The 12,511-nt window shown below is 37.4% G+C and overlaps 1 protein-coding gene across 6 annotated transcripts in view; it reads left to right on the top strand.

Annotated features, from left to right (window-relative positions):
- glis1b (GLIS family zinc finger 1b) overlaps positions 1-12,511 on the top strand; it is a 155,001-nt gene that overhangs the window by 109,829 nt on the left and 32,661 nt on the right. For 4 of the 6 annotated variants that reach the window (XM_073910185.1, XM_017357433.4, XM_073910189.1 and 1 more), the window contains exons 6-7: positions 4,213-4,323; positions 5,653-5,821. In XM_073910185.1, the coding sequence (XP_073766286.1) occupies positions 4,213-4,323; positions 5,653-5,821 (280 nt within the window). The remainder of the gene's footprint in view (positions 1-4,212; positions 4,324-5,652; positions 5,822-12,511) is intronic. The other 2 variants (XM_073910186.1, XM_073910188.1) reach the window with 1 other exon arrangement.

The following is a 12,511-nucleotide window of genomic DNA, read 5'->3' on the forward strand; positions in this document are numbered from 1 at the left end:
CCCACTCCAACAATGTGAGGAAAAATAAAAGTCAGGGAAAGCTTGAGTTAGTAATTCCTCACTAACTGGCAAACACTGTGCTGTATCACATCTCAGCAGAGCTCCAGCGCTGCGCTACCACCACACTGCCATGGTCAATTAGGCCCCCGACTCCAGATGCCCACCGCTGCACATTAACCCTGTCACAGCCTTCCCACACGCCTCATATACAGTGAAAAAAATCACTCCCACTGTAATGATATTTATCCTTGACAGCCTATTTTCCTTTTTTCCATTCCCAAGCTTTCTCGTTTTCTGTTTTCGGTGCGTTTAAATGGCAGGGGGATTATGTGGCATTGCACAGTGAAAACAAATAAATGCACAGAGACGAGCTGCCCCGCGAGCGGCTTGTAAAAACAGCGTTATTTAGAGAACGAGGGAAGGTAGGAAAGGAGAGCTAATAAAGGAAGCCTATCCACTTTCACTTTAATGACTGCCTCTGTTTTAGAAAAAAAAAGAGCAGCGTAAAATGCATGGGAGAAAATCACCTCTGCATGTTTTGAATTGAAAGACTTGATTCAATGAAGTTTGCAACATATGCTCATTTTGAAAACATAGCCCTATATACATTTCTGAAGATTGTAAATAATGTAGCCAGAATTATGTATGGACGCATTTCATCTTTAAAATTAACGCTACAAGGCGGTATGATGCTGTTCCTTTTCGCGCTTATCAGCTGAGCACTTACCTACATAAAGATCATGGCTTTTCAGCTGTTACTAGTTTGTTTAGTTAGACTGGCAATTGTATGTTGGCGGACTTAAGATGCAGAGAGAAGCTGACCACGACAGCAGGATTTCAAGTCCAACAAAAAAGAAGGTAAGACAAAAATAGAATCCAAAAAATAAAATAAACAAGTAAATAACAGAGTGAGATATGGAAGCATATGAGTAGCATAATTCAATACAAAATGTAATATGCAAAATGGCAATGCAATATGTTAAATGGCAATGTATTTCTGTATTTGAATTTGCATTTTCCAAGACATATGAGCAATGTTTGGTGCAGAATGAAAATGTAAATTAAATTACATTGTTTGCATTTCTCATTTCAAACACTGTTTTAATATGTAAATTGTATCCACATTTTAAAGCTTTATAAGTAGCTAAATTACATTGAAAATGCTATACACAAACTGAATTTGATGTGAATAAAGTACAAGCAGAAACTGTAGGAAAATGATCATTTAAATGTTATTTGTCCTAAATGCATTTACGCTCGCGTCTAGGAAACGCAGGATTACATTTTTAGCATAACAGCATGGGATGTGTGTAGCAAAATTAATTTTGAAATGTAATACGCAAAACGATAATGCAATATGTAAAAGGCAGTGTATTTCTGTATTTCAGTTAGCCTTTTCCAAGACATATGTGCAATGTTTGCTGCAAAATGAAAATGAAAATAAAAAAAACATAATGCATTTTCATTTAACACATCGCGACGAATGAAAGCCAATTTGAAATTGAAAATGCATTCTGGCCTGGCCACGCCCACAGACGGCCACCGTTGCTGCAAGGCAGGTTTTAGGTTATGTCGTCACAGCTGCCGCGAGGACTATTTGGGACATTTGGCAGCATAAACATGGCGAAGTCTGTTCCTCAGCGGCTTCGTGAAGCTGCACGAGCCCTCGAGCGTGAACTGGGAAATACTTTAGAAAAGCAATCACCTCCTAGCTCAGTAAAGTTGGCCTTAGGTTTGATATTCGCGCACGCAGTTTTAGGGATCAATTCTAACTGCTAACTGAAATGCAAAAATGCAAATTCAAATACAGAAATACATTGCCATTTAACATATTGCATTGCCATTTTGCATATTACATTTTGAATTGAATTATGCTACTCGTATGCTTCCATAGTGAGAATGTGGTGAAATATGAAAACGGGCTGAAAATCAGGCGAGGGCTTTAATTTTTCTGGATTGCTTTTTAAAACTGTCGGTTGGGTTTAGGGAAGTTGGCCAATCTGGTCAGTCGATCGGTCCGTCAGTCTGTCATTCAGTCAGTTGACAGCAGCCTCTGGTGGATTTACACGAGAACGGCAGATGCAGATGGCGCTCGCAGAAGAAAAAGCGGCCTCTGGTGGATTCGAGAAAACAAAAACTGCAAAAAACGGAGCTCCTGGGACATATTTGGCACTCTCCAGAAATGTATATTGTGGTACATTTTCAGAATGAGCCTGGGTTGCAAGTTTACCAGTGAGAATCATAGTTATACGAATGTATCTTATCAGACAAAAATATTAGCCCCCCACCCTGTGGAATGTAAATTCTTTTAAAAATATTTCAATACAACTGGTAATAAACAGAAACGTTTTAAACAGTTTTCACAACTAATATTTAATAACTCATTTCTTTTGTCTTTGCCATGGTGACTAACTTTTACACTAGTATTAAGCTTAAAGTGCAATTTAAAGCTTTAACTCCATTCATTTGGTTAAGTGGGCAAATTAACTTAATTAGGGAAGTCATTGGACAACAATGGTTTGTTTTGTAGCCAATTGAAAAAAAAAATCTTAAGGGAGCTAAAAATATTTACTTTAAAACATATTTTTTATAAATTAAAAACTGCTTTTATTCCAGCCAAACTAACAGAGATAAGACTTTTTTCCAGAAGAAAAAAATAGGAAATGTAGAAAATGTACTTTTTCTGTTAAACTTTTTTTTTAACCAAAAGAATTGTAATTTCAGAGAAGGGCTTATAATTTTACCTTCAACTGTATGTTTAAACACTTCAAAGGTAATTAAATGTGCAACACAACATAAAACTGGCTTAGTAGTTTGCTTCTTGTAAACCAGTAAATGAGTGTTTGTACAATACTTGCCTGTATGCCTGCATGACATTTACCGATCAATCTGTATTCTTCTTTCCTCTTCCTGTGTCCTCTCAGCTGAAAGGTAGGATGCTGTCTTTCCTCTTGAACTTTGTTTTGACTATTTTGTACATGTAAACTCTGAAAAATGTACTCTTAGAAATTTAGATTCTTTATTGTCATAGATGATTTTGTGAAGAACCATTAACATCCATATACTGAATATTATATTGGAAAAAAATTTATTATGGGATCAAGATTATGAAAATGTTGGAAAGTAATTTGTTCTATGAGGATCTCTTCACTTACAAGGTTCGTTGGAGAACCAAAAAGATGATTCTATAAAATTACTTACAAACACTATTTGATAAAATTACCCCGATGTCTTAGCTAAATTCCCTCCATTGGCCCTTTACGATCATGGCCACTCAATCATCCCCATCCACTGAATTGGCTGTATCACTGTCTCTCCGCTCCACCAATAGCTAGAGTGTGGTGAGTGCACTGGCGCCATTGTCCTGTAGTTGCTGTTGCATCATGCAAGTGGATGCTGCACACTGGTGGTGGTGTGGAGAGAACCCACTTATGATTGTGAAGCGCTTTGGGTGTATGGCCATACACATTAAATGCGCTTTATAAATACACATTATTTGCTTACTTACTTATCTAGAACACGCCTCACTGGCTCTTCCTGGCATCTTTATTGTTTAGATTTTCTCAGGTTGTTCCCAACTGGTTTGAGTTTCTTTTTTTGCATTGAACATACAAGAAGATATTTTGAAGAATATTGGTAACCAGTTAATGGTCCCCATTGACTTCTATTATAGGGTATGTAGAGGTCAATCGGGACAAACAATGATTTGGTTGCCCATGTTCCTCAGAATATCTTTTTTTGTGTTCATCTGAAGAAAGAAACCCTTAAACTTTGGAAAATGTGGAGGGTGAGTGAATAATTATGAGATAATCAAGACCATTTTTGTAACCATTTTTGTAACCTAGAAAATTACACATTTTACACCGTTTACATAATAATATTTATTTGTTTTCAACCCCCCCCCCCCCCCTCTCCTTTTGTTTTATACTTCAAAATGTGATGCAGATTCATTGTCATCATTCTGTATATTAGTATATAGGTTTTCATAAACAGGACATTTCCTTTAGCAGTTCAGAATAGTTGCTTGTATAAATGTACTGCACTGTGTTTAATGTCTCTTATTAACTATAATTATAGCTACTCAATTATAAATGCGGCCGTAATGCAATGATTACTGTCTTTGTGTCCATAGCCGTGTGTTTCCATGTCTTTTTTGTGGCTGAGCTGTGTATAATTATGCTTCTCAGACTCATTGTGCTTTTCCTGTTTCAGAAACCATATGCGTGTCAGATCCCGGGCTGCACTAAGCGCTACACAGACCCCAGTTCCCTCCGCAAGCACGTGAAGATCCACTCTGCCAAAGAGCAGCAGGTGCGTCGAAAGGTACGGATACAAACGCACATCCAGAAATTCCCACGTACAAATCATCAGCGCATCCGACTACAATTAGCTCTTTGGCTCTTGCAGAAAGACGGCTAGTAGATATTTTTCATGGTCAGTTGTGTCTTTTTCACGGCTTGGTGCAGTTGGTTCTACTTAGGATTGTCTTTGAAAACCATTTCCCCAACAATAGATCAACTCCGACCACATTTCAGCATCTACATGGTGAAGAGTGCATTCCTCATTAAAGTTGGTAATTATAAGCAGAATGGTCTTATTGTTGCACCGCTCTAAACGACAGCTGACTGATGCGTTCTTCTTGCCTGCTATTGTAAGCGGAAACACATGTGAGCGTGTACCATTGGTAATAATCTGTGCAGCACTATACCCCAGTGGCCAGATGTTGTGGGCCGATGTCAAACAAACACTCCCACTCCATCTATCGCGAGCGACGCCTGTTGTAGCAAAGCACCAAGGCTCCATTAGGCTTGACAAATGGCTGGGAGATTTACACAAAAATCTCAACTGCAAGACGTGCGGTTTGCGATCTTTTGTAATGTTCAAGAGCTGCAGCCCGTTCAAGGGTAATTAAAATGTGTTTGTTTTGTTTCTAATTCACGAGTTTGCAAGCTTTTAGTTTGAAAATGGTAATTGTAGAGGAATTAAAATGACATAACGCATTCAAGTTGCATGTCACGGCTCATTTCGGCTATTGTTTATTGCAAAGAATCGTCTCCAGATTTGGTCCACTCATCACTGATTCATGTGACCGAAGATAATTTTCCAGTTAAACATAATTCCATGCTACAATCCGAGCTTTTAAAGTGAGTCTAAAAGCCCTAAACACATATGACTCCCCAAACTCTAAATAAATGTCACATGTAATGCATGATTACTCCCAGATCTTTGATTTTGGAAAAATAAGTCTTGCATGCTAATCTCACCAGCAGAGGAGACCTCTCCACCTCTCTTTAGCCACAAACGTGGCGTCCCAACCTGCACTCGGGACGATGGATGTGTCTGTGGGGTATGTTCTTCCCCTCATCCCCTCATGTTTCCAATCAAAGGTTCCTGTTTGTGGTGAAAAAACGTTCCTTTCTAAGCTCGTCATTATTTATGCCGGATAGTAGGGAAAGATTGATGTGTCTTCTTTATTGAAGGCTTTTGTTTGGGCCTGATCCAGTTTAGGAAAGTGTGCCTCTCCTCATTTTACACCATGTCACTCAGCAACAGATGATCCACATGTTTTAAACATGATTTCTTCCATTCCTGCATCATGTTTTGATATTTGAATATTGTTTACTTCATCGCTTGTGTCTTTTTGATTGACAGCTAAGGGCCTGCCCCCATTTAGAATCAGATGCTCTGAGTGAATGTCTGTCAATCCAGCATCTGCATGGCTCCGCCCCTTCCCAGCATTCCCACTGCCCTGCTGGCTCTCAGCACTCTCTGAATGGGAAAGAAAGTCGTTCCCCAGCACTTGGGCAGGAGATGTTTACGGGTAAGCCTTACATTATTCTTTATATGCACTCACACTGTTGAAGCATGTGTGGTATAAAGAAGAAATCAGACTGAAATGAGAAATGAGTGCTTAGTTTAATTTGTGTGATTTATTGGTACTTGATAACACAAACACATCTGTTATTTTTGCTCATACCAATGAAATTAAACTTAGGCTCATGTTTTGCTTGTACTGTAAACACAATAAGAGCTCATGTTATATGGCTTATTACGATTTCAATTGCTTACCCTGATGGATATTGAAACTGAGTGTGAAAACTGTCCACACAGCATTTGGCCAATAAGCAACCATTTAAAACCAACCAGACGTGTATTTCCTAAAAAGTTGACTAAATAAAATTGTTAAAATGTTTTGAATTTCTCGAATTTTGGTGTTTCCCGAATTCACTGCATACAGCATTATAAACTTGTGTGGTTGGAACTAAAACTCTAGAACTGTGGTTAGGAGCATACAGTAGTTCCTGGCTGTGTTCTATTGTGCATTATGTCCCTTATGCCCCCTTCCTTTGAATCCACTATTCCACTGAAACCATCCACTTTCGATGATTCACTCGTTCATTAATTTTCCTCCGGCTTAGGGCTCTATTTTGACAATCTAGGCGCAAAGTCCAAAATGCAGGCTGCAAAAGCAATTAGGGCATGTCAGAATCCACTTTTGCTTTTTAAGGGCAAAAAAAAATCCACTTTGCGCCATGGCGCATGGTCAAACAGGGTTGAGCTTATGCTCTTAATGAGTTATAGGTGTGCTTTAAGAATAAATCAAATAAATAAATCAGTCTCATATCCCATTCCCTTTAAGAGTCAGTTGCATAGCGCCATGGCGCATTTGCTATTTACATGACGGACTGTAGGTGGAAAAACTGAGCGCTTCACCAGAGAGAAACAGTTAAACAGATCATCTACATCGGGAGAATGAGAGATGAGCCTCCTCATTCTTTACTTTCACTTTCACTCTCGTGGAAATGTGTTGTACGCACAGACATCCAATAGCCTCTACATAATTAATTTCATTTGTTAAGTGCAAAGATTTTTAAAAACTATTTCTAAATTCATTTCTAATTTCCAGCAAACTAATAAATCAACAATAATAACAAAGTGTGGTCAAAAACTGAGATATATCCAAATACACATGCTATGCCCCATTTGGTCACAGGTGGGCAAATCTAAGCTTGTTTTTTTTATAAAACAAATATAAATCTGCATATAATAAATACCACTACTACTAATAATAACATTATACAAAAGCAAATTGTCAAAAATAAACTGAAAAAGCCCCCCGAGATGAAGAAGGCATGGAGGCGGTGGTTTTAATATTTATGTAGGCTAAAAAAATAATCACTTTTGTAATTTTTTAATCCTTTTTCATTTGTAAAGATATTTGCGTATTGCTGTACATCCTTTGTGTATTAAGCAATGTTTAAGCAAGGCGCACAACTAACGTGCTCTGCGCTGGACTTTAGACCTTCTCTCTGCTGGTCTATTGAACAATGTATTTTAATCCCTCAAAATAGCAGCGCGCCAGCAATGCGCCAAAACTCACCTGCTTTTTATAGACCAGAACGCATATTGGCGCACATATGCTTTTTTTCTATTTAAACAGAGTGCAGCAAAACGTCAAAATAACTCTTGGGCCGAGCTAAAACTAACAAACAACAACTGCATCATGCCTTGCACCGCATTGCACCGGGTGTATGATAGGGCCCTTAGTCTCTATTTCAGAGTTTGCCACAGCAGAATGAACTGCTAAATATTCCAGCATATGTTTTAGCTGCAACACAGTATTGGGAAACACCCATACACACTCACAAGTACACTATGGGAAATTTAGTTCAATTCACCTGTAACGCATGTCTTTGGACTGTGGGGGAAACCAGAGCACGTGAAGGAAACCCACGCGAACACAGGAAGAACCTTCTAATGATTTTGAAGCTTAAAGTTTTTTTGCTCAAGTTTTTTTTTAATACAATTCTGTTTCAGCAATCATCAAACTGACAATTGTGCTTCGTTCTTAGTGCACTCTGACAACATTTATACCATTTTGAACACAGCTGTGGCTCCTGAATAAAGTCGACTTTCAAGATTTACAAGCAAAAATATGTTACAATTCTGAAGCTTGGAAAAACAAAACAAATGCATGAATGATTTTAATAATATTTAGAAGGTAAACCTATCAGTACTGTTCCTATATGCAGCATTTTTGCATAGTTTTAAGGATAATGTCAACATTTCTAAGTAATTGAAATAAAATAACTGTTCTGAAATGTATTTTTTAAAACCAAATGTAATTTGTAAAAACAATAAAATGCAAAAACATTTTTTTTAAATGTCATTAAATGGCCATATCTCCGATTTGTTTATTAAATTAAGCTACATGTTCTTGTAAGTAGTTTTATGTTTTGTTTACACTAGTTACATTTGTACATTACCAAAAGCTTTCAAGCAATCACCTAGCAAAGTACTCAAAAAAAAAAACAGCAGTGGCCCTAGTAACTACCCAGAAAACCCTAGCAACTACCTAGTAGTCCCTCAAGTAACTGCCCAGAATTCATTACCAAATACCTAGCAGTACCCCAAAACACTCTGTGGTGACTCAAAAGCAACTGCTCAAAACTCTCTAGCAACCACCCAGCAGTGCCCTGGGTAACTATTCTGAACACCCTAGCAGTAACTACTCAGAACTCCCTAATCTTGCAATGGCCTGAGTAACTGCCTATAGCACCCTCAAAACCACCATGCAGTGCTCTTTGTAACACCCAGTAACACCATCTGCTTGTTAAGTGTGATTTCACCCGAGGTGGTTTCTGGGTCCAAGCACTATATCAAACTGTTTGGGGAGACTCAACAAATGGTAATAATTATAACAAAGCAATGTAATACTTTCAAAAATCACGACCGCAATATATAATGTACATACTGTATATATCCATGCCTAATATACAATGGCCAGAGTGATTAATTTTTTATAAATGGTTGAAATATTGGTGTGTGTGATGCAGCATGTCCAGAGACTGTTGTGAACACCGTGATTTGATATAAAATTCACTTTAATGTGTGGTATGACAAACAATTAGTTGTAAACGAATATTTTCTCAACTCAAATGAATAGCACACTTGGACCCAGAAGCAGTACTCCATACGTCACCACTTAACACACAGATAGCAACGCCTAGCATTGTGAAAAAAGTTTTAGATGGTCGTCAATCATATTTAAGATCTCAGATCAGGATTTATTATGTTTAAATAATCCCACCAATGATATTTTTGAAACTCCAAAATGTGCTGAAATAATTATATGAACGATTCGGCAGATTATGCCGATTGTTATGTTATACTTTAATTTGTGAGATGAACTACTGCCTTCCGAAGAGTGAGAGAAGCGATTGTATATCTTGGTCTTTAGCATCCATTAGTGCTTGTTTTTGTAGGAGCATATGTGCTGTCTAATTTATGTATCCTGGGATGTTTTGTAGAGATGGGTAGAGGACTGTTCCCTCCACCCTAACATTTTTACCAAAACCCAGATGTGTTTAAGTGTACGTTCACTTTGCAGAACCATTTATGTGATCCAAAACCAATAAGCTACAATTTAACAGCTCAAATGGACATGACAGAATAAAGGGGATTGTAATGTTATGAAGACCATATGCTATGATAATATTGCAAACAGCTGCAATGCACGATTTGCGTTCGATGTGAATTTTCCCATGCTACTTCCAATGTTATGCAATTCGAGCTAAATCGAAGCTAGAGGACACTTACCTTAAAATACCCAGTGATGACTCATGACTCTTTGATTTCGGAGATGGAGGTCATAGGTTAAAGTGTTGCATGTTTTGTTTTTCTGCTTGTTTTGTATTAGTTAAACCGCAGTAGTTACAGCCCTCCCTGCGAGTAATTTTTCTTGTTCTTTGGCTTGTTCTTGTCTAAATGCTGAACATACTGTAGTGCAACAGATAGAAGAGGAGATTTGAGAAAACATGCTGTTGTAAACCTTGATGTCATCGCTTTTTTATTTCATGGAACACAGCGTTCAGAAAGTTTCCTTTCTGTGTTGCACTTTACAAAATGGATAGTTTACGAAGAATGGGCACTAAAGCTTTCAGGCTTTATTAATGTTATCCATCTGACGCCATCACTGAATTCTCAAACCAGATGATAGTTGTGTGTGAGAAACAGACCAAAATTTGTTTCATCACTGATAATCTTTATTTCCAGATAACAGCATGCTCCAATAATAAGAAGTGCTTAAATAGTGCTGATGTCAGCTATTTTACGTCACTATTGCTTTTCATTTTAGAGTCAAATGTAAATTTGCACTCATTTAAATCATTGTTTTGATTCATAGTCTTATTTAGTATTAATATTAATATATGATTATTGTTATTTTTATCAGTAAATGTAATATTGAAGGATCATAGACCCACCTCTTTCAGCAACGGTTAGTTCTCACCACATGTTTTGAAATGTTATGTTTGTACGGTGTGAGGTTTATAATGGACAATATTCTAATGCAAAAATGAACTTAAAATGCAAAGATCTTTCACTTGTACTTCATGAATGTGTCTCTCATTAAACACAGATTTAAATCATTCAATTCAATTCATCTTTAGTTCTAGCACTTTTACAGTATAGATTGTGTCAAAGCAGCTGAAGTTCAGTTCAGTTCAGTTCAGTTCAGTTCAGTTCAGTTCAGTTCAGTGTGGTTTAAACTTCACTGCTGAAAGTTCAAACACTGAAGAGCAAATCCATCAATGCACAGCTCCACAAGTCCCAAACCAAGCAAGCCAGTGGCGAGGAACAAACTTCACCAATTAACGAAAGTGAAAGAAACAAAAAAATCCTCAAGAGAAACCAGGCTCAGTTGGGCATGACCATTTTTACTTTGGCAAAACTTCCTGTGCAGTCTAACATCTGCACTACAAGTGTTAGATAATTTATATTCAAGTGTTAGATCCTTTATATTTTATTTATATTATGCATAAATAAGTTCATTTTATTTTTTATCGGGAAAACCTGACTGTATTTTGAAAATCCAGACTCCCAGATAGCAAACTGTTAAAGGGATAGTTTACCCAGAAATAAAAACTACCTCCTTATTTGAGTGCGTGCATTGAACAACCGTATAAGTCCCAAAAAAAAAAAACTAAAAATGAGATATCCACGTGACATTAATTGTATGTGTGAACTTTGTTTACAGAAAAGGTTTGGGGATATTTTCACACAACCAAAAGTCTGCATTTTAAAAAATAGTTTCACACTGAAAAAAAAAGAATTAAGATGATGCTTGCTGTCATTTTACAAGATGCGTTTACTGGTCATCAGAATCTTAAATCCTTGAAAGTTTTATATATATATATTTAAAAAAACAACGTATAAACATTTATATATGTTTATGTATGTATTATATCATCTTTGCATCAAATTACAACAAAAAAAATAGAATAAAAAATACCGCTTATGCAAGGTGTTTCTAATGCAGCATCTATGGGGCTGAGAGTAAATTTGACATTGTTCTCTCCTCTGGCTGCCGTCATCAGTCTCACACTATTTTTCCCCTTTTTCTGAAAGTCTTGGTAACACCATCATGGTGTTTTTCTTTTATTATTTCAGTTAATAGGGTTGTAAAAAATGATTTGTTGTACTCTCCCCTTCACTGCGCTCTAAGTTTACTCAACCATGATGCCTTCCGCTCCAAGAACTGTGAAAAGGGTCTACGATAAACTAAGATAAAGGAATCAGATCCTTAAAGTGAAATGATGAATTGGACTTATTTTGTGATTTTGCTGAATCATAAATGATCACTGCCAGACAAATTATTTATTTTTTAGACAACACATATTTAGCTTTAAAGCTTCATTCCCTATTTGAATGAATGAATGAATGAGTGAGTGAATGTGTAAGTGAATGAATGAATGAATGAATGAATGAATGCATGCATGCATGCATGCTCATTGACAGCAGTGTCCCCGTCACTACAGGATGGGCCATTTATATGGACACACCTTAATAAAATGCGAATGGTTGGTGATATTGACGTGCTGTTTGTGGCATATTAGTATATGTGAGGGGGCAAACTTTTCAAGATGGGTACTGACTATGGTGGCCATTTTGAAGTTGGCCATCATGGGTCATTTGACATATCAAACTTATTGGGAATTTCCCTACAAAAACAATGGTGTTCTTGGTTTTAACATAACTTTATTCTTTCATGAGTTATTTACAAGTTTCTGACCACTTATTAAAATGTGTTCAATGTGCTGCCAATTGTTTTGGATTGTCAATGCAACTCTCTTCTCCCACTCTTCACACACTGAAAGCCACACCGCAGGAGAAATGCCAGCACAGGCTTCCAGTATCCATAGTTTCAGGTGCTGTACATCTTGTGTGTTCACACCATAGACAATTGCCTTCAAATGACACCAAAATTAAAAGTCTAAGGGGGTCGAGAGATCGAGAGACCTTGGAGGCCATTCAACTGGCCCACGACGATCGATCCATTTTTCAGGAAACTGTTCATATAGGAATGCTCGGACCTGACACCCATGTAGTGGTGCACCATCTTGCTGGAAAAACTCGGGGAACGTGCCAGCTTCAGTGCATAAAGAGGGAAACATCATCATGTAGCAATTTCAAATATCCTGTGACCCTGTTTCCATTGATGAAGAATGGC

This window comes from Danio rerio, chromosome 8 (genome assembly GCF_049306965.1).
Source record: "Danio rerio strain Tuebingen ecotype United States chromosome 8, GRCz12tu, whole genome shotgun sequence".
Classification (NCBI taxonomy): domain Eukaryota; kingdom Metazoa; phylum Chordata; class Actinopteri; order Cypriniformes; family Danionidae; genus Danio; species Danio rerio.